Source organism: Carettochelys insculpta, chromosome 9, assembly GCF_033958435.1.
Source record: "Carettochelys insculpta isolate YL-2023 chromosome 9, ASM3395843v1, whole genome shotgun sequence".
Classification (NCBI taxonomy): domain Eukaryota; kingdom Metazoa; phylum Chordata; order Testudines; family Carettochelyidae; genus Carettochelys; species Carettochelys insculpta.
Window position 1 is genome coordinate 18,015,426 of NC_134145.1, and position 23,049 is coordinate 18,038,474.

At 42.1% G+C, this 23,049-nt stretch overlaps 1 protein-coding gene across 1 annotated transcript in view; it reads left to right on the top strand.

The window, feature by feature from the left end:
• ROR1 (receptor tyrosine kinase like orphan receptor 1) overlaps window positions 1-23,049 on the top strand; it is a 258,537-nt gene that overhangs the window by 157,536 nt on the left and 77,952 nt on the right. The window contains exon 2 of the mRNA XM_075002828.1: window positions 13,257-13,328. Within this exon, the coding sequence (XP_074858929.1) occupies window positions 13,257-13,328 (72 nt within the window). The remainder of the gene's footprint in view (window positions 1-13,256; window positions 13,329-23,049) is intronic.

Below are 23,049 nucleotides of genomic sequence, written 5' to 3' on the forward strand. Positions count from 1 at the left end.
GCCTTCTCTACAGCAAACTCTGGCAACTGTATTTTGATGAGGTGGGCAGATGAGGACTCTTACAGATGTTATGACAGTAGAGTGACAAATGGCCACAGCAGGAATCAAAAGGTATATGCTTCTGGGTGGCGTTAGATGAGAGGTACAAACCCCTTTTTGAAAAATAATAAGCAAAACACTTGTCAGTCAGTTTTAAATATGGGCTGAGGTCAGTTTCAGACTGAATGTGAATTACATGGGGGAACTTTCATCCCTCTGAAACTGACCCCACCCCATGCCCAATATGGACTGATGTGTGTTTACTTAGTTGTTTTAAATAAAGAGTTTGTCCTCCCACCTCCCAGGAGCTGTGACATTGTCAGTGGTGGGTCCCTGTTTCTGAAATTCACAGCTGTGAGAAATGTATTGAAGTGTGACTGAGGGGAGACACCAAGATTTTGCTGGAGATTTTGCTTTGAAATTATAGGCTGTCAGGCAACTGACATATTCTTTTCTCTTCTATGTATCTGTAAGGCTGTAATCTGCTGGAGAATGGGGTGTTTTCCTCTGAAGTGGAAATGTTAATGATGCAATGTAAGCAGGGCACCCAGATACTACAGTGATTCTGACTCAGAAATCCATATACCAGAAATCAGGAATGACAACCTATAATTTAATAATTCTGATGAAAAAAAGATATTTGCTCAGTATTTAGGACTACAGGACTAGAGTACTTACAGATAGAAAAGACCTCTTAAATGACCATTAGGTATATCATTCTTCAAGGTAGTCCCTGACAGGAAATATATTCAGTACAGGTTGAACCTCTCTAATCTGGAACTCGCTGGCAAATGCCATAATCCAGCATTATTTTAGTTAGCATACTTATCACTTATCATGGGTGTGGCCAAGTTTCCCGTGCTCCCATAAAATGTGTTTACAGCCACCAGTCCTGGCTCTGAGGGTTCCATGCTGTTATTTAGCTCTAATTTACCCCTAAATGTCTTCTAAGAGCCCAGTAAGTAGTAAAAGTTTTAGTAATGTGGTAGAAAATATTGACCTCCTGTCGTCCAGCAAATTCTCTCATCTGGCACTGGTCAGGTCCCAAGGGTGCTGGACAAGAGAAATTCAATCTGTATTAAGCTGATATCATGTTTGACCTCAACCAAAGTCCAAGTTACTAAAAATATCTAATGTAAATTATGAAATGTATGTGCCATAAACAAATCTGCTGAAATGCAGTTATTAATATTGTGTATGCAGCAGTTACAACTGTTTTTTCCTCCAGATTCCTAAATAACTGAATGTACTTTAATTAGTACATTTTATGGAATCTGGTTAAAACACAGAATTTTTAGTTGCAAAGCCTTATCCACCAGATAAAACTTCATGGTGTCATGTTAAGTCCAGTGAACCAAATTCTGCCCTAACAGTCCACCTTGGAGCCAAATTATTCTTTAAGTAACTCCATCAAAATCATAAAATATGAGAAAGCAGAACTGAAAGCAGTTAGGCTGGGGCATTAAGTGCATTCACACATTGGTTTCCTGGGCATATTTTGTGATGCGTCATCATAAACAAACACTACTATTCATCCATCACCATCAAGAGTAGCTTTAGGCATTCATAAAGGGTGGTTGTAAAGGGTCACAGGTGAAGAAATTGCTGTTTGTATCCAGGGTCAGTGATACTAATAAGATGCCCTGATAGATTTAATCAGATGTGGTTTAAATGGAAGTTTGTAATAGTTCCTAGTACTGCACTACACTAGACCATCCTGTTAAGCTTCTGGTTCTAAGTGTATTCTCTTGATTATATGTATATCAGAAATTCCCAGAGCTGGAAATTTTCTTATCTTTTAAAAATGACTCCCTATGTAAAGCTGGTTATTAATGTACCCGACACATACGCAGAAGATAAGTAGCAGATATATTCACAATTTTTAATCTTATCATTTTGGGCAAAGAAGAAGGTCTAAGCTGGATATTAGGGAAAGCTATTTAACTATGGCTGCATCTACACTAGCAAGTTCTTTCGAAAGATCCCACGGAGCATCCACACACCAAACGTGTTCTTCTGAAAGTAAATCAAAAGAACATGGCCGTCCTTTTGAAAGCGCTCTTCCACTCCCATTTCAGAAAGAGCGCCTGCTTTCAAAAGCTTCTTCCGAAAGAAAACATGTAGATGCTCTGCAGAGTACTTCTTTAGAAAGAGCAGTTCTCATGGCACCTGATTTTTCAGTCTCTGGCCCGTTCTTTGGAAAGAGTGGAGGCTGTGTGGATGTTCTCTTTCGAAAGAGCAGATCGTTCTTTTGATCCGCTTTTTTTTGTGTGTGTGTGTGGATGCACTCTTTCAAAAGAGGTTCTTTTGTGAGAGACCTTCTGAAAGGGTTTCTTTTGAAAGATCTCTGTAATATAGATGTAGCCTAGGAGAGTGGTGAAGCTCTGGAAAGTGTTACCTAGGGATGTTGTAGAATTTCCTTCTTTAAGTCCCATCTTGACAAAGCCCTGGTTGGGATGTTTTAGTTGGGATAGATTCTGCTTTCAGCCGGGTGTTGGACTTGACCTCCTAAAGTGCCTACAAACCCCTATGATTCTATGAAAATGAGCCATTTGAAGCTATCTGATACCACTGTAAATTTAGACACTTTCCGGTCTGGAATTCTTGAAATGGCTCACATCGTTCCTTAATCTATTAACTAAAACACTAAAATCTATTAACTAAAACGTTCTTTTCTAAAGACTTCTGTTGGATGAAGGTCTGGATCTTAAGCAATTGTAAGATGGTGCTTACCAGCTCTTCAGTAGGACTGGTCAGCCATAGCTATGGAAATCTGCTCGTGCTGTACTTTGGTGAAACAAGCATTTGCACATAGTTCAATGACCACATAGGAACCAGATGGGAAAGAGGAAGCTACTGTAACCTTGGCATCCTGCAGAGAAATACTGTGGCGCAGAATTTCTGCTTCCTTACCAAATAGTGTAGCTATTTGGCTAAGGTCTGTTCACAGCCAGGAGAGAATTACGTGTATGTAATATGTAATCTTGTGTTCACCAGGAGAGCTCACTTGCCCTTACTTAGAAAGATTTTGCAAATAAATCTCTGACAGACTTCAGGGTATATCAAAAAGCCTGACTGACATTTTTTCCCCAAATTTAGTGCTTTTGAGTATGTACCTTCTGTATGTCTAGTCTTCACAATCTGGCACGTAGTGGGAAACATGCTCTATTTTCTTTAGAAAGAATTTTTTTTTTCAAATATTTGCTACGTTTGGGTTCAGGAATTTGGCCGGAAGAGCGGATTAGAGAGGGGAAGAGCTGAGAAGAGGGATACGATAGTGGACCGTCCCTGAGCAGAATGGGGGTGGTGCATGGCCAGGAGGGGGTAGATTATGGGCCAGACCACCGGCAGGGCATCTTCCCTCCTCAAGCAGCAGCTTCCCACCATCCATAAACATGTGATTAAGTGTTTGATAGACAGGGCTAAATCCACATACTCCACATACTTGCATACATACCTTTCAGGGCCCAGATCACATGACATCTGGAAGAGTGGTTTTGTGCATCCACGTTAATTTTAGATAAGGAAGGTGAGTGGGGGAGGGCTACTCATGCCTAAACAAATCTTGATAATGCTTCTGCACGTGGAGGCGCACTGTCCATCTAGGCTGACAAGGCAGAACAGAAAGTCATTGGGATAGGAGGAACAGGTTTCTCCTTAGGTAGCTTCAGTTAGTCTCCCATTCATGACTCAGACTATGTCTACATTATCGCACTCTTGGTATAATTTATGTCACTAAGGAATATGGAAAAAAACCTTCCCTGAGCATGATAAACTGCACTGACAGACATGCCAATGTGAACAGCACTGTGTCTCCCATCAACATTGCTATAAGTAGTTGTACGAGGCGGTTGAATTATGTCAACAGCAGAGCTCTCCCCTATTGTCATAGAGCAACTACAAAAGCACCCTTATAGCAGCAACGCTGCATCAGTACAGCAGTGCTGCTGAAAGCCAGCTTGTTTAGATGTGGCTTCAGTTACCTCCTTCCATTGGACCTGACCTTCTGTATGCTACAGCCCATAAAACATCCATACAGCAATTCCTAGAGGTATATTTTTTTAGAAAAACATGATTTTGATTTCAAAATTGTGACTGATGGAGAATCCACCATGAATTTGGTAAAATGTTCCAATGGTTAATTATTCTCACCATTAAAATGTGCATGTTATTTCTGGTTTGAATTTGTGTAGCTTCAGCTTCCAGCCGCAGGTTGTATTACACATTTCTCTGATAGGCTGAAAAGCTCGTTATTAAATATTTGTTTATCATGTAGGTACTTACAAGCAGTAATCAAATCCTCCCATGTTAAGCCAATGCCAAGCACTCTGAAAGGTATTTCACAAAATGTAACCCTCTGGTAAAGTATTTGATGTGTCTGCCTCTGGCAGTTGGTTCGCATAGATAACAGCCTGTTTCCTCCACCAGTTACTCCTATAGGAAAACAAAAAAACAGTCAAGTAGCGCTTTAAAGGCTAACAAAATAATTTATTAGGTGAGCTTTTGTGGGACAGACCCGCTTCTTTGGACCAAAGCCAGACCAGAACAGACTCAATATTTAAGGAACAGAGAACCAAAAACAGTAATCAAGTGAACAAATCAGAGAAAAAAATGATCAAGGTGAGCACATCAGAGAGTAGAGGCGCGGGGGGCGGGGAGTCAAGAATTAGATTAAGCCAAGTATGCAAATGAGCCCCTATAGTGACCCAGCAAATGCCAATCTTGGTTCAAACCATGTGTTAATGTGTCGAATTTGAATTTGAAAGAGAGTTCAGCAGCCTCTCTTTAAGTGAGATGTGATCTGTAGGTTGTGTTACTCAAAACTTGCTGATAACCCATACTGGGAAAATATACATCAATGTGAGGATGCCGAAATAATTTTGAATGGTAAAACATTTTATTTAAAAGTGAATATGAATTCTGTCTTATGTTTAGGGTTATGCTTAGTTTTTGGAGGCATCTTCCATGTTTGCTTTGGCTACTAAAGGTAGCTGTACCTGTTGAGACTAAGTTGGTTGTAGGCACTTAATTGTAGTGTGCACTCAGGGGATGATAGAGATGTAAGGGAGGTTTTGCCAGTGGCTGCAGAGTGGAAGATGCTATCTTGGGTAAGCTCTGAAAAAGTCAGAACTTGCTTTAACAATCAGTGTTGCCAATTTTTGTGATTTTTTTTCAAGTGAAAACTTCATAATATTTGGCCGTGCTTGAAAAGCCCCATTCCTGGAGATACATGATTATTAGTGAATCTCAGCTTTCTTTTTAACAGTAAGTTTCTAGCCTTCTTGATTGTTGAGCAAAGCATGAAAAATGAATGGAATGTGCTCCAAAGTCTCAAAAGCCAGAGGGAAAATATAAAAAAGCGTTCAAAAATTAGGTCATGTCTTGTGAGTTTTAAACCAATCTCATGAGTTTTGTGCTTGGGGGTGGTTATATTGCCTTTCCAGAAAGTAAGTCTTATTCTCAGAGGTGTGTAACACTACCCATGATTGGGGACTGGATGTGTCAGGTAAATGCTAATGAACTTCAGTGTAAACCCACTGTATTTTAAACAGCCAGTGCCTTTGAGACTGCCGAAAGAAGGGACATGAATTAAAACCGTGTAAATAACATCTGAGTTCTGTTAGAAACATGGTGGGTGAGGTAATATCTTTTGGCTTTCAAATATGTTCCTCTGCCTCTTCCACCAACAGATATTGGTCCAGTAAAGGTATTACCTCATCAACCTTGTCTCTGTTGTATACTGGGGCCAACATGTCTACAACAGCACTACGGACTTTGTTCTGTAGGAGACAGGCATGTTTAACACTTAATATTTCACATATATTGTGTTTGCTATATCGTCTGGGTGAATTGTTGCCTTCAGTTCTCCACCTTTCCATGGGTCTTCAAATGGAATTGCCGCAGCATGATGGAGAGAGGCTAGGGCAAACAGGATCTGATTCTGAATAGCCTATTTCTACCAGCAGAGAAACAGGCTGGTAGCATTCCCATTTTTCACCTTTCTTTAGTCTTCTTCATTCTAGTTCCACAGCCTGTCTTGAGGTGAGGAGGCCTGGGGCATGGCTACCAAGCTGCTCTGCCCTCCTTCTGCCTCCACTAATACAACATTCTGAAGACAGAGACTGTTTTATGGTGGGCTCAGGTAGTTGCTCCCTATTCCACAATAGCTGTTCCTGGCAAATGCTACCTCCCGTAGAAGCTCTGCCACTTACTATGATGTAGAAAAGGGGATCACCTGAGGATCCTTCAGAGAGGTGACAGGGCTCCTGGAAGCCTCTGAAGGGAGGCCTGTTCCTTGCTAAGTTATAACACTGCTGTTCCCAAACCTGAGAGTCAAGACCCAAAGTGGGTTGCAACCCCATTTTAACAGGGTTGCCAAGGCTAAAGCCTAAGTCCCAATCAGGGCTACAACTGAAGCTGAAGGGCTTCCATCCTGGGTGGCTAGGCTCACATTACAGGGTCTCAGTCTGTGATTGAAGACCTTGGGCTTTGACTTTGGGCCTCAAGGCAGTGGAGCTTGGACAGGTTTTGGTCCCCTCACCGCTTGGGGATTGTTTAACAGTTTTTTGTTGTCAAAAGGGGGTTGAAGTGCAATCAGGTTTGAGTGTTCCTGCCAGAGTATGTAAAGTTGGGAAGTGGCCATCAGGGCAGCAACAGCCCTTTCAGGAAGCCCATCAGGCCTTTCAGATTGGATTAATTTTTTTTTTTTCTGTTCAGAAGGCCAATTTGGGGCTATAACTGACCCTGGCCCAGCTGTGTTTTTTTTTTTTTAACCTTGTCAGCCAACTGCAAGCTTTAAAAAATCACGATTCTGGCCCAGAAATGAGAAAGAAATGGTCTTTTGAAATCATGAGAAGTGTTTTTTTTAAATAATATATTGGGGATAAGTCCTCCCTCCTTCTGTGTTTTGAACCTGTATGGTGCCCTGGGGTCATGTTTGTGAGCTTTTCTCTGCAACCAGAAGGGCAAAGCTCTGAAGAATAATTTCAGTGAAATATTTTCATGTTGGAAAATGATGCTTTGTCCAAAGACATTTTGCATGAGAAAAAGCCTGGGTTTCATTGGAATTTTGAATTTGGGAAAGTTGAAACAAAAGGTTTTGACCAAAAAATTTAAACCTTTTTGACCATTGTAAACTGCTTTTTTTTTTCCTGACCTTTTTCATTCTTTACACACACAATTTTGATTTTTCCCATTAGGAATCAAAGTAAATGCTAAATTACTACAATTTTCCACAGGCCAAATTTTTTTTTCCAGTCCGAACTGCTAAAAATACATTTGTTTTTAAAAGATGGCTGAGATTCTTCTGTGATCACATCACTCTAGGAGGTGGGGTATTCAGAAATTACTTTTTTGCCAATCGGCCTCAAAGATTTTGTTTCCGAAGAAATTATCATATCCTTTTTAAAGCTACAACATTCATCCCCAAATGACTCTCAAACTGGATCTTAGCTTCAAATCCCAGAGCGCCATCTCTTGCAATAGTTGGTGTTCTGAATACCCTGTCTTCATGGGTGATGTGATTATGGAAGAATCTCTGCTCTCTTTAAAAAAAGTTGGGTGTAGTACATCAGATCAAACAAATGGAATTTTTTGGTCTGTGAAAAATTCCAGTAGTTTAGCATTCATTTTCATTCCAGATGGGAAGCGTCAACACTTTTTGTGGGATGAATAAAAAAAGTACAGGGGAAAAATTAGTTGAGAAGAAGCCAAAACAATTTAAAATTGTTGTGCCTTTTTCCCTTCAAGGACCAACACATAAAGACTGAATCTGAGACGTGTTTTGGCTTCCTATTTGCAACTGAAGTTTCCAGGTGGATTCTACCTAAGTGTATATGATGATAAAGTCACTGCTCAATTTGTATGTAGGGTAGAGCAGTGCTACGCTAATGACCACTTGTGCTGCAGCAATATGTATCTCTCATCACGCTCAGGGCAACATCAGGCCCAAACTTAGTTGACAAAATTACTCAGGGCTCTTGTTCTCCACCACATATTTATATGTTTTCTGGGGATTAGGAGGAAACTTAGTGTTGCCAACTCTTGCAATTTTATTGCAAGTCCAGTAGTATCTCTGGTGTTTTTTTGAAACTGCAGCTGCTGGAATAGGATTATTATTATGGAGTCCTGGCTTTCATTTTCTACATTAAAATGTACATTTCTAGCACTTACAGCTGTGGAGAAAAGTTTAAAGAGATGAACCCTATATTTTTCAACATCAGAAATGGAGTAGATGGAACCCCAAATTTATTATGTTTGAAATCTCATTTTAAGCCCATTTCATGATTTTTGAACGTCTGGGGTTGCAATATTGATTTTTTTTTTCTGGGTGGAGGTATCCTATAGCTGCGTTAGAACTCGCACAAGCTTATGCAATAATACAATTGTTAGTCTTTAACATCTCACTGAACTCCTTGCTGTTTTTGCTGAAACAGACTAACATGGCTACCTCTGATGCTTCTGTAGGATTTCTTGCATATTGCTCTAAAGCACTTGTTCTTGGCTACTGTCTGTGGTAGAATGCTGGACTAGATGGAGGATACTGGTCTGAGTCAGTATGGCAAGTCCCCTGTTCCCAGGTTTACAATAGTTCTTTCTGGTGTAACTGACAAATGTAGTTTTCCCACTTTGCTCTTACTGCAGAAGTCATTTAAACTGTTACATTTGGAAAACAAATGTAAATCATGTTTCGATTTGCTTATATTGTCACTGCTCGGTAAGATGGAATCATCAGTATTTCTAGAAACACTTGCGAGATCAGTTTTTACATGATCCCTTGTTTTTGTTCATTTGTTTGTTTTTTCTAATTCGCTGAAACGCATCTTCTCCTGTAACGTTTTGGTCAATGCTGGTCTAAAGGTCAGACCCTGGTATGTTGGGATGCTCAAGAGTGCATGTTAGTGATACAGTCTGCCCTACTTATACTGGAATGAGACAAGGGTTGTTTCTACAGACTGGAAGATATGTGACTGATTCACTAATGCTCTGTGACCTACTATACAGTTGGAAACTCTCCCATCCTCCACCTCAGTGCGGTTCCTAAGAAGCAATGCCAGTGATGCAGACCTTCCTCAGCTATCTCGTTGTCTGGCAGGATCTCCTCAACTGAGGAGATACAGTAAACCCCTGAGTCACTGGACCTCAGTTTTGCAGACCTCAGAAATAACAGACACTCTGCCAGCCCCCACTCACCCCACCCCCCAAAGACAGTAAATGCCAGTGACTCACCAGAGCCGCTGCAGCCACCTCTGCCACAGCTGGAGCATTTGCCAGAGTGGCTGGGGGAGCCACCAGGGCTGGGGCCACTGCCCCCACAGCTGGAGTGGCTGGAGGAGCTGCCACCACTGGAGCTGCTGTGCGCTCCTTCCACCAGGGGTGGAGTGTGTATGCGAGTGCCACCTTCCCTCCTACACACCCCGTCCCTGGTAGGAGGAGCACGTGGCAGCTTCGGTGGCTTCTTCAGCCACTCTGGAGGCTCCAGCTCCAGTGGTGGCAGCTCTGGTGAGCTGCCGACATTTACTGGGGAGGAGGGGCTGAGGGAGCCTGGAGAGAGAGTAAACCCTTTGGATTTAATAGACTTTCAGCATTAATGGACACCCCTCCCCCACATTAGTCCATTAAATCAAGGGTTTGCTGTACTTAGGGCTCCTTGTAGTCCCAGCCCGAAGGGCTGCTGTCTGAAATGCAGCTGCTGCTGAATGTCCTCGTCCTAAGGAATAGGATGTGGAAGTCAGGGAAGCAAAACACAGCAAACATCACACACAAAAGCATCAGTTCAGGGTTGGGGTCTGATAGGGAGCACCCAATCTAAGAGCCCCTGTGTTTTCCCTCTCTGTTTCCTGCTATTGATTCCATAAGATTATTTCTACAAGCTTACAGAAGCCTCTAGGCTCTCTGTGCAGGGATGGCCCAAGGGACAGTGGTGAGGACAGAGAGTAGCTTGTTTTCATGAAATCCACCTATTTCGCTTTGAACCACATCAAATCCCTGCCACAAAACAGCTGCTGAGTGCGACCTAGCACCCAAGTCTGAAAACCAGGCTATTGTGATCCTGGAGCTCCCTGGAGCAGGAGACAGGGATCATTTTCACCACAGGATCAGACCATTGTCTGTTTCTCAGTTGTAGCTGTGTCCCAGTTATTGCCATAAAAACCAAGAACTAATCATCTTGTGGTCCAATACAGTCAGTTAATGTGCCTTTCCAAAGGGATTAGCTCCATTGCATCCTCAGATTTCTCTGAATAGTACAATCAGTGCAGGGAAGTGAGTGGTGGCCATGTTTGCTCTCAGAAATACCCTGAGTTTATTCAACTGTCAGCAGTCTGGCATTGTATTACATCATCAAGGCAGACTACAGCTGGGGAAGCCATAAGAGATTTAGAGAACTTGTCCCTAAAAGCTGTACAGCATGGTCAATATCTATGATAATTGACTGTTAAATCTCAGCATTAACGTGAATAATACAAGAGTCTGGAATAAAGTTAAATTCACGTTTAATCCCACAAAATCCAACAAATTGAGACAGATCTGTTATGGCATCCTGAGGCAAATCTTTCAAGCTTAGTCTATGCAGTGGAATGGAAGATCCTGTCATTGAGTCTATGGCACTGGGAAATATGACGTATCTTTCGGAAAATATTGATTTCATTCACATGCGTGCTCACCCACACGTACCAGCTAACAGTGCACCGTGATATACGTTCTCGGTAAAAACTGCAGCTGGTGTAAATAGACATCTCTCAGCTGGTTTAGGAGGGCTGAGGCTAATTTACGTCAGCTGAGGATCTGACCCCATCAGTATGTTTCTATCTTGTACATCTAGTTCAGCCCCATGAAAATGAAAGCCTTATAATGACTTCAAATATCATGTTTACATTGGAAACGCTTGACAGACTCTTAAATAAGCAGTGCTACCGGGTGGGCTTGTAAGAAAGAGGGTATTTATAAGGAAAAGGTAGTGGCCATATCTTATTACTTCATGCATTTGAGTTTATGCATATAATTTATTAAATAAAAAGCCACTTAACAGATGCAATAAAAAAAGTATAAATTTGAATGTCTTTGTGCTAACACAATTTTATCCATGAAATTATTTTCTAGGTATTGATGACATTCTCTGTTTTGATTGCTTGGAACATGTTAAGAGGGCAGGGTCAGAAGACAAACCATATACTTTGAAATAAATATGCTTTATGTATATTTATTCTATTATCCAGCATATTTGAATATCTGTAGTTTCCCAATCCTATCTTCTAGTCAGGGGCCCTGCTGAAATCAGATGAAGCTTTGGGTGCACAGGATCACGCACTGGGTTGCACAATGAATACAGCATATTAAAACTCAGAAATGTTTATTTTCCACTAATTGTTCTAGAAGTTTCCCGTGTTTCAGTTTGGAAAGGGAGGCTGACTGCAGTTTCATTTTTAGTTATTCCTGAAATCATTAACTCAATCCCACTCTACTGTGCCTTCTTCACCCTTGTGTGGATTCTTGCATTGAACCAAGACCCCTAGCTCTTAAAAACTTGATTCTCTAATGCTTTAGCTAAAAGAGGTGATTCTGCTAGCTCAAAGTTAGTGTTCATAGAAACTCTGAGCTAGCCATGATAGGCTGACTGAGTGTCACACTTTATAGGTGTGGTTTATACCCCTACAGTCTTGATTCTGCTATTGTACCTGTTTTTGCTGTGTCTACACTTGCTTTCCTCTTTTGAAAGAGGAATGCAAATGAGGAAAGTCGGAAATGCAAATGAGGCACTGATTTACATATCTTACGTGTCATTTGCATAATCTATTTTTGGAAGAGATTCTTTCGAAAGAAAGCAAGCACTGTAGATGGGGCTCTTTCGAAAATAAACCCCATGTTCAAAAGAGCCCTGCCTCCTATTTTTGTTTGGATTCACAGCACTGCAGTGAAGTTTACAGTGTGTGTGTGTGTGTGTGTGTGTGTGTGTGTGTGTGTGTATATATATATATATATATATATATATATATTTTAAAAGATTTCATTGTTTTAAAATTTAGTAGTAACGTGCGCTCTACGCAGGTGTGTTTCTAACGTGAATTTGGGAACTGAACTAAGCTGTCAGTTTTCTTTAGCAGGAGTCTGCGTAAAGCTGCGGTGTGCACTGATAATGTAAGATTTTAAAAAGAAACATAAATATGAAGCCCTATAATAATAAATGAGAGAGCTGAAAACATGCACAGACAGTGTTAAAAATGAAGGCGTTTAGGACTGACACTGCAAAATACATCATATCCCTAGTCTTTTCCCTTTTAAGAAATATAGGAGTAGTAGCAACTAGACTTTCAAAACTCAGGCAGAGATAGTATGTTGTTGATGCACAGATCAAGGCCTGGCCCAGGTGAGCAGGATTTGCTCTCGCGGGTAGTCCCATTGACTTCAGTCATTCATTCAGTGGGATTATTTGCGTAAGCAGTAATTATTTCTATGAGCATGAGCTTGCATGAGTAGGGGCCATAGAAATGTTAGTTGATAACCTCTTCTGTAACCCTGTAGCATGCTGTTTTTTCTTGTCAGAGTACTGGATTGTACAGTAAACTCTTTCATATCCAGCAGCCCTTGGACCGGGAGGTTGCTGGATATTCAAATATTCTGGATAATAGAAAGGTATATCTAGCCATGCATAACACTAAGGAAAAACAAGATTCAGTATTAAGAAACAAACAAAAATGTATGCAGAGTATTTTATTTACCAACAACAGTAGCATTGCACACTGTAAACTTATACTATATGTGCTGTATTTAGTTGTATTTAATTTCACTGTACTGTACTTACGGAAAATATAATTAAAATATACTTATGGCTAAAAGGCTGGTTATTTGAGAGTTCCAGGTGATAGAATGCCAGATATGAAAGCACTTACTGTAATATTGTAATATTCCACTGCCAGACAACTGGAAAAGAGTATTTAAGATAAGCTGAATATTTCCCAAAAATATTTTGTTTAATTAATGAGATCTCACAAGTTGAATCCTACATTTTGTACAATGACAGCACTGCAAAACAAAATTCCAGGCTGCCCTTGACTTTTTCTCTTGACCAGCATGGTAATGTGAAGCATCCATTAAAATTTAATAACCAGTAGTATTGAAATTATCTTTTTCATAAGACACTGTCTTTGGAAAGATGAATTTCTCCCAAACTGTCTGTAAATTAACATATTAACTGTTGTCTTTTTCCTCCTCCTTTTCAGGAACAAATTGGTCAGTCTCTGCTGATTTAATGCCTACATCATCCTGGAACATCTCAAGTGAACTAGACAAAGGTAAATGGAGAAAGAAATCAGAAAGATGCAAAACAAGGCTTTAAGCCTCACGTATTCTTTTTGACTTTCTTATTCAAATCAACAAGTAAACGGGGGAAAGGCGGGGTGTGGAAATAAGAAAAAACTTGTTTGCTTCGTGATCATTTGACATATAATTACATACAATTCTGTGATTTTTGAAGAATGTTGGGTTGATGGGCTCTCCCCCACCCCAATAAAATGTTCCATATGGTAAAAATATTTCAAGATGTGAATTAAAGACGTTTATGACCTGCCTGACATTTCACCTGGTGGAGCTAAGGCTCTGGACTCAAAATTAATAAGCAGTGGCAAAGATCAGTTTACCTGTATATGTTTAGTATGAAGTTTCAAGACATTAGACTAGTAGAAGGGAAAAATTATTTTGAATGTTTGTAAAAGTAATTTTGTGAAAGTTTGGACACATTGAATGCCAGGCATAAATTATGAGCAAAGAAAGAAATATATTTCTCATTCCCTTTCATTTCATGAGTTATGCAGCATGAATGATTCAAGCTGGATTGTTCAGCCTCTTTTAGATGTATTGGAATCCTGTGACCTGCATCTTTACAGACCAGTCTGGCAGTGGTGGAACACTTTTAGTTGGGTTTGCCTAACGCTTTCCTTTAAAAGACCCCATTTTTAATTGTGGGGTAATGTTGTCAGACTTTAATAATGTGGCATGAACTATCCCATGGCAGACGCCTGCCATTTCAGAGAACAAGATTTGGGAGAAATATGCCATTTTGGCAATTCTAAAAAATATTGCACATCTGTTTAATCTCTTTGTTATAGATGTACTTGTTGCCATCCCTGTGACCTTCTTTCAAAATATGGCTGTATTAGAAACCTCTGGAAGATCACAGTTCACATATTCCCAGTAGAGTCTTGTTAGAGTCAGGCTGCTAAATCCTTCAGAGGTCCCATTTCCCTCTGCACTGAGCATGCTCCAGCCTTTTATTACTGCTTTGTTCTGGCCAGGCTACCAGGGCTGTGGTGAGACTTGCAGGGCCCCTGGGTAGGGTGGGAGGGGGCCTGGCTCCATGTCCCCAGAAGGAGCAGGGCCTTGGGTGGAAGAGGTAGAGCTGGAGATGGCCTCCCCCAGCCAGGCCTTTAGAGGCTCCCGAAGCGTGCTGCATAGGGCTCCAGCAGAAATTTAAAGTCTCAGGGCCCCAGATCTTTGCTGCCACTAACAAATTACCAGTCCCTGGGGCCGCCTCTCCCTGCCCCAGTGGCCTCCCCCGTAACCCCCCCCACCCCCGGGCCAGTGGCCACTGGCTCCCTAGATAGCTTCAAGGAGCAGTGGGCGCTGTCTGAGGCTGACTACACATGCCTCTCCCACAGAGCAAATGCATGTGCTGCATTGCTGTGCTGCAAGGGCTCAGCAAGGTTTTCCCTGGAAATTGCAGCTGATAGAGAGGAGTGCCAAGCAGCTGAACTGGGAGCAGGAAGATGTCTCTTACATCCACTCAGTGCCCCCCCCACTGGCCCCAGAGCAGCATGGAGGAGAAAGGCGTAGCCTGAGGAGTAGCCTAGTGGGAGGGACTACTAGTCCCAGGGATCGACTGATTCTGTGGAACAGTGAAGAAAAAAACAGGGCCAGGGGTGCAGGCATGGGTTCAAAATGAGGGAACCAGATGGGGCCACTGATCAGAGAATCTCAGACAGCGCCCGCTGCTCCTTGAAGCTATCTAGGGAGCCAGTGGAAATCCTGCTTGGACATGTTAGATGAGGAAGGAGTGGAAATAGGTCCCCAGTTGCAGAGTAGCCCCTCATCCAGTATCCTCCTCCTAGTATCATGGGTGGCAACCTTAGCCATGGTGAGGAAGAGGGCAAGAGCTCAAGAAGAGGGAAGGTGTAGACTGGAACAGGAACAAGTGTAATGGGAGGAAGACCTGAGGTTGGGGCAGTCTGTAGAAGACATGATTAAAAGAGACCAGCTTGTTGGTGGAGCAGGGCTGAAGGGTTTTGTAAGCACTAAATCACAGGCATCCTGAGTCTCCCATTTTCCTCAGCTGTGAGCAAATACCTGTGAAATCCACCAGAAAACTGTCTTCTCTCCCTCCCAGTTGTTGGTTCACAGAGGATGACAATCTTTTGCTTCAGCAAGTGACGGAAGGCTATGCTATAGATCTAAAATGGTCCAGTACTGCTGCTAGCCATGTGAATATCAGTCTGGTTCCTCATGAAGCAGTTTCTGGGTGGGTGGGATGGTTGGTTGGTCGGTTGATTTTTTTTTTTTTTTTTCTTTTTTAAGAACATAGGAAATGACATAGAAAAGGGGCATTAAAATGTAAAGGTCACAGAGTCAAGAAGTCAAAAGTTAGGAACTTCCAGACTTATGGTAGCGTATGCAACCTTAATGTGGCCCCTTTGTGTGTATGCATTATGGTATTGCCTTTATTAGGTCATCCCATGCTGTCTTGTTCCTTAGCAGCCTTTCAGCTGGGGATGAGTCAGGGTTGTGTAGTGAAGGAGACGGTTGTCCATAGCAGTGCTGTCCCTAGGAAGGTGTGGGGCCTAGGACAAAGCCGCTGCTCCACCCAAGGCCCTGCCCCTGTCCCCATCAACTCATCCTGTCTGCCCTTTCTGCACTCTCTCCCCTCTCCCACCTCTTTCTGCCCCTGCTATACCGCATTTGCCCCTTCTCCAAAGTCTCCTCTCCCAAGTGAAACAAGGCAGAGCGGAGCAGGGCCAGTGGTACTGCTGCCAGCCCCTGCACCACCCTGTTCACACGCTCCCCGGAAGCACAAAGCCCCCCAGCTCCCCCGAAAGCATGGAGCCCAGGATGAATGCCCTGAAACATCCAATAGATGGGACAGTGCTGGTCTGTAGGATCCCAGCTTTGTTGCAGAAATTGGACGGTGTGTAGCAAATGAAGCTCAGGGCCGCAAGAAGAGTAATGAGGGCCTTGTGGTGAGGGAGGTTGACTGCTGCCCGGAGGAATTGGATTGGATTGGATTCTGTCTTGGTATGTGCAGCAAAGCTCTCTCATTCTAAGTGAGTCTCTCATGCCAAACCTTTCAGAGGTTGCCGTCTCATTTTCTGTGTGCCCAGCTCGAACACTTGCACTGAACTGAAGTCAGTGGGTGGTGTGCTTGGCCTATGACTCTCCTAGACAATTTTCAAAAGTTGTACTGAGTTTCAAGGCTATCTAAGCTGATAACCAGAAGAAACTATATGGTGAAGTTCTACTTCACTGTACATCTTCTGCCAGGTCCTCAGCATGCAAATTAAGCCAGCTAGGGTCAATGTTTCCCTCTGTGGCTGTGAACATTTCAGTTCCAACACAAAGTGGTGGTGGGAAGGTTAATGTAGACCAGGCTCTGGCTGTTGCTGCCATTTTGAGCATTGTGTCTTTTTAGTGCTCAGAGTAAAATTCTTTGACGGTGCTGAATGTGACTGGGTCCTGTCTACACTTGCATGTAAGCAGTTTTCAGCATTGTTTCGGAGGCACCTGTTAATAAAACCCATGGCTGACTATGGGTAAAAAGCTCACTGAGCTAATCCACTTGGAATGCAACAATTATCACCTGCTTGAGGTAAATTCTGCATTCCAAGGGGATTACAGCTTCTTCATTATCCTCAGCTCTTACTATCCTTTCTACAGAACTATACATTTACACAGCTGAAACATGGATTTCCATTAAACATGGATCAAAACTCATTGCTTCCCAAAAACACGTCTCAAGGCCTGATTTTGTAAATGTGCATGAGAACAAAATGGCACGTTTTGTCTTGTGTAGCATTAAAAAGCTGTTTTTTAAAAACATGTTGACAACTGGGCCCTAACTAATATGCTCCAAAACTCTAGCTTAGGTAAGGCAAACTGTAATACATGCTTTTCAGCTGAGTTGAAGCCTACGAGGAGGAAATTACATTTGCACTTCAATTTCCACCTCACCTGCACCTAGGATTTCAAGAAGTCAGCTTCCACCTGTCTTTCCTATGGTCTGGCAGGGGACCTCAGAAGTCCCAGTAAAACAGATTTTAAAGGCTATGGTTCACAGCCAACTTTCCCAACTAAGCAACTGTTCCTGTTAAGTGATTCTTACTATACCTATAGCTGCTTGGCAATTAACCTCTCTTGCTTGAATAATTCTCTGTTTTTAATGCAGTGTTATTAAACAATATAACAAAACTCATTGAAGAATCATTTTAAAGTTTTCTCCTGGCTTGCCAGTTTCTTCAGTAATTGACTCACAACTGAACCCCCTTTAAGTTTCAATTTCTGTTAAATAAGCCACATCGACAGCATTAAACTGTTGCTGTTTATTCTTTCTTAGCAGGAAATGAAATTTAAAAGAGATGCAGTCACCCGTGAAGAGCCGTTGAAAGCAGCGATTGATGGGAGGGAGAAGGTGGTTTCTCACCAAAACCTTAAAACAAACAAACTACACATCAAAATAAAAATAATCAATTTTAAAAATAGCAGAATCTCAGCCAATATCATTTTTCCTCTTTTCTTCTACCCTTCAATTATGGTGTGTTTCCTACTGCTAAAGAATGTTATGAATGAAACTGAAAAACTAAAATGTGATCAAAAAGATATTTTATTTAAAATGAAAACTACTCCCGTGCATACTTCAGAAAAAAGGACTGTGGTTAGGAGACAGCCTGGCTCAAGGGATCAGTAACAGGATACAAAGCCTTTCACTCCTTGGTTACCAGTTCAAATATACTTTACATGAGGAATAGCTGCAAGCTATCACTGTTACAAGAGATGTCCGCATATCTTTAAATAGTGAAGGTGTCCAGAGTGGGTACTCAAGAACGTGTTGCATAGTTGCTGGAGTTTGTATGTAAAACTGCTTTTTATTGTGCAATGCAAATGCCTTTTTTTTTTTCTGCTTTTTTCATCTGTTCATAATGACTACAATGTGATGGCAGTTCAGTGTCTTGGGTAAAATAAATTGGTGGTCTAAGTCTACCTCCTGACCATCAAGTTTGGCACCTCACCGAGTCAGGATGGTTGAGACATAATATACCTAGGGATAACTAGGAAGGCCATACAAATCTCCAGCTTTTAAAATGTTAGTACCTTGGTTGAGAGGCAGGGCAGGCTAGTGAGCATGCTTTACACACGTTCCATGCTTAGCTGCCAGAGTGTCTGGGCTTCTTACCAGGGTTTGATTGTCACCCTGCTTGGTATAACAGACAGAAGGTACTCCCCAGTTGCAAAGGTGGAGACTTGCAAAGGAAAGAGATTTTACATCGCACAGGATAAGGCAAAGTGTGTGTGTGTGTATGTGTATGTGTGTGTGTGTGTGTGTGTGTGTGTGTGTGTGTGTATATATATATATATATATATATATATATATATATATATATATATATATATATGTTGGGGAGAGGAAAGAGAGAGCGAGAAAATCAGACTTAGGCCAATTCCAGGTGCTTTTGCAAATCCTCATCATAGTGCATTTGTCACAATCACGCTCTCCGCTGCTTTGTAGAATGGGAAGTAGCTAAATACTGTGGGATCTTCACACCTAAAGTCTAATTTTCTAGTGGTGTTGTGCTTTCCCAACAGACACATTCTAGCCTGTCTTCTGTATAGTCATAACAGTGCTGCAGCTTTAGGAAATAGAAAAGAGAATGACTCTCACCTTTCTGTGCTATAGCAAGGTTTTGTTGTTCAGTTCAGGGAACTGTGAGTCAGTGATTCTGTGTAAGATACTTAATCTTTCTGTGCCTCAGTTTGTCCTTCTGTAAGACAGGAAGTAGTGTGGTCAAGTTAGAATGTGCTAGAACACTGTTTTGATACTATTGGTTACCAGAGTAGCGGCCCATGGATTTTTCTGCTTGGTGGTGGTGGTGGTGGTAGTTGTTGGGTTTTTTTGTCTGTGTGTTTTGTTTCGTTCTGCAGATTACAGCCTAGGTCATCTCACAATGTTATAGAAAGTTGTCTGAGGCAAACCAGTCTGCAAAGGAAAGATCCTCAGAATGGAAAATATTTCACCCATTCTGAGGAAGGAATTCAAGAACCTGGAGAAGTGTTTTGATGGATGTGCGCTTCACTTTTCACATAGAAAATGAGTGTGTATCCACACAGGGAACATACTTTTTAAGACTTTTTTGGGAATTCTTCATTCCTGTGCCAGCAAGAATTCCTTCATAATTCCTAAGAAGCTTGTTAATTACTGCATATCATTAGAGCAAAATTATATTACTTCAGGGCAGTTCTTGTCACAATTCAAGTTTAAATATCATCCCCTTTCGATTTGTTCTAGCTTTTTAGTATTGTGTTGCAAGTTATCCCTTGCTGTCAAGGCACTAACTCATGCAGAAATGACAGGTTTTTATGTAACATTTTTTTAGACCACTATGATGCATACGTTATTTTCTCACATGCATCTAGCTTTAGGGTTACTGATGCTTTATGTCAGTACTTCCCATCTCTTCAGCAGGAGCCCCCTGTTTGATGTATCCAGTTCTGCTCTCCAGAACATACCTTCATACCTCTTCCTGGCAGAGTCTCACTTCCTTTTTGTCTCCTCTCCTGCTCCCTGTCTCTTTTTTCTTATCTTTTTCTTTCCTGTGTATTGTCCAGTTTTCATTCTTTTCTTTCCCTCCCTCTACCTTCATTCCTTCCTTCCCTTTCCTCCATTTCTCACCTCACTTCTCCCAGCCACCCTCAAGCCCTTTTTCTCTTTCCATCTCATCTTTTGATGGCTCTCCTCTTTTCAGCCCTATCACCTGCACCCCGTCCCCCCTGCCAAAACTTAAACGCACTGGTCAGAGGGAGCTTCCGCTCTCTGTACTGGAAAATATGGTAGTTGTATGATGGATATTTCTTTTCTGACCCACATTAAAGGATGCAACTGATGTTAGTGATCTTCATTCAGCTGCTTCTCCTGCAAAATGCTGTGTAGTGAAAAGGAAGCACTCGCTTTTCCTTTCATTGGATGCTTGTTTATTTAAAAGAAAAAAGAGACGCCGGAAAATGAAGAGGAGTCTGTCTGTCTGGCTAATACAGTAGAGAGATTGTTCAGGAGCAATTCATTCTTAGGTAAAGATAACATCAGTAATATTGCCAAAGAAGAGTCATCTCTGAAATATCTCTCTTCCCCTCTTTGTAGATATCATTTAGGTTTTGCAGACATTAACTGGAAAATTTGGCACTTCTGAGCCAATCACACCCACTCTGTAATGGACCAGTGGGGTCACTGCTGCAGAGAAGAGCCCAGCACCCCATCCCACCATCCCAAGAACCCCGCAGTCTGTCTCTGCAGCTCTCCTTTGCTAGTTTGAAGACTGGGAATGGCTGTCCTATATTTTTATTTGTCTCCAGCCTCTCTGAGCTGTGCATTCCTCTCCACGTGGCAGCCGACGAGTATCCATCCCATTGTGCAGCAGGCAGCTGGAGCAGCTGCCATTTTCCGACACAGTGGAAAAAGAAACCATGGTGCTTGGTCACTTTTCTGTTTTTAAAATGACACGAGGCCCAATCAGTACCATTACTGGTTGCTGCCCACAAAAGTGAAAGATCCCCAGGGACAGCATTTACTCAGGTAGCCACTAAAACATTTGCATTTACAAATCATCTATGTAATTGGTCCATTCAGGCCAGATACACCTCTTTATCTCCATACTTTTTTTTTTTCTGCAGAGGAAGCTAATTTAGGATGATCCAACTGGCAGGCTCATTCTGCTACTCTTTCACTAAACGTGAACTCCATTTCTGCAGAGAACGTGTCCAGCTCTGGCAGGGCTTGTGGGCCAAATTCTGCTGAGTCTTTATCTTCAAGGGAGAATGTCTGTGGGGCTGGTGGTAGTGTCCTCCTCTTCCACCCCTCAGCCCATCTGTTGCTTCTCTACTTCCCCCACACAGATCCCTGAGTCCTTGAAGAGTCTTCTTGCGCACTCTGCTATCGAATCATGGAATCCCGTCTCACTGTGTCTGGAAAAGGGAGCTGCTTGAATAGAGTTCTCTTGCCTCCGAGGCCTTGGAGGCACGATGGGGCCCAAAGTTAGAGATCAGTGTTGCAATAATACAGGGAATCTTTTCAGATCGGTGACTCCTTGCATTCCCAGCAGCTTTTTGGTTGTGGTTCCAGTTTCCACAACAAAGCAGCAGCCTGTGAATTTTGCAGCTGTTGTTCATCTACTTTTTGTATTTCATTGCTCATCTGTTTTGGCAAAGAGGTGTGAAATTGGGCCATCTTGTCTGGCTTTAGGAACCAGTTTTATTTGCTGACTAACAATGGGCCCAAGCCACAGAACTCAAACTCCCCAGAGTCCAGAACTTTCCAGAGCTAGGGTCTTGTTTTCAGCCCATTTCTATCTGACTGGCCTCATTATTATTACTACATTTGTATACTGTGGCATATAGAGGTTAACCAGATCAGGGACTCGTGCTAGGTGCTGATGGGCATATAATTGAGGATAGAGCTACACAACATAGTTATTTCAAAATAACAGCTGTTATTTTGAAATAACTATCCTTGCATCTACCTGACACTGCCACCATCTCAAAACAGAGGTTGACTTGTTTCAAAACTGATAGCCCTCATATTATGAGGAAGCACTTATTTTGAAATAGCTCTTTCAAAATAGAGCTATTCAAAATAGGAGTTATTCCCTGTCTTAACAGTGCCTGTTTCAATATGTGAGCAGACAGTCTGTGGCCACACTAGCCCCTCATTTCGAAGGGTGTATGATAATGAGGCACTTTGGCAGACGCTAATGAGGCGTTGCCATGAATATGCAGTGCTTCATTTGCATAATGGCAGCTGCACACGTTTCGAAAGTGCCTCTTTCAGAACGCCACCACACATGTAGCTGGGGGGGGGGGCTTTTGAAATGACCCCCTGATTTTGAAGCCCCTTCCCATTTCAGGGGGCTTTAGAAATGCCCCTGGCTACATGGGTGGCGTGCGTTTCAAAAGCAGCACTTTCGAAGTGCGCATGCTGCCATTATGCTAATGAGGTGCAGCATATTCATGGCAGCGCCTCATTAGCATCTGCTGAAGTGCCTTATTATCATACCCCCTCTGAAAGAAGGGGCTAGTGTGGCCAGAGCCACTGTGTATTTCGAAATAGCACTTTGCTTTTTCAAAATGCATTTTGTGTGTAACAGCATTATTTCAAAATAGCTATTCCTGAATAGCTTATTTTGGAATAAGGCTGCTGTGTAGACATACCCTGACTGTCCTTGACCTAGACAAATAATTACCTGATAACAGGAGGCAAGATTTTCCATTGTGGGCAAAGGAAATACCATAATCAATCAGCAGTTGATTAATGTAGTGCAGTCAAATCTTTGGGTTCTGAGGGTATGTGTATTCCAGTGCATTGATCATACTCTCCCCTATGAGAAATGGAGATTTCCTCATCTCTCTAGCAGTCATCTCAAACTTAATCAAATGTCATGAGTGGGAGGAGTTACCAGAAAGTGGGAGGGAAAAGAGGAGGTGGGCTGGAGAGACATATGTTCACTCCTGTTCCTAATGTCCATATGCAAGGAAAGTCCACACAACCTGATGCTCCATTAATTTTTCTGCAGAGCTCTTTCCATGCTGAGAATGCCTCTAAAAGGGGAGCCCCAGAGCTAGTCACCAGTTGGAAGCTTGCTGGCATTGTGGTTTCAGAATTATGGTGGCCCAGAGGCCAGGCTGATGTGCAGGGCCCTGTGTGTGACTGTTCTGTACTGGTTGATGTGCACTTAGTTTGGGAGCTGGACCCCTTGTTTTTTCCCATGG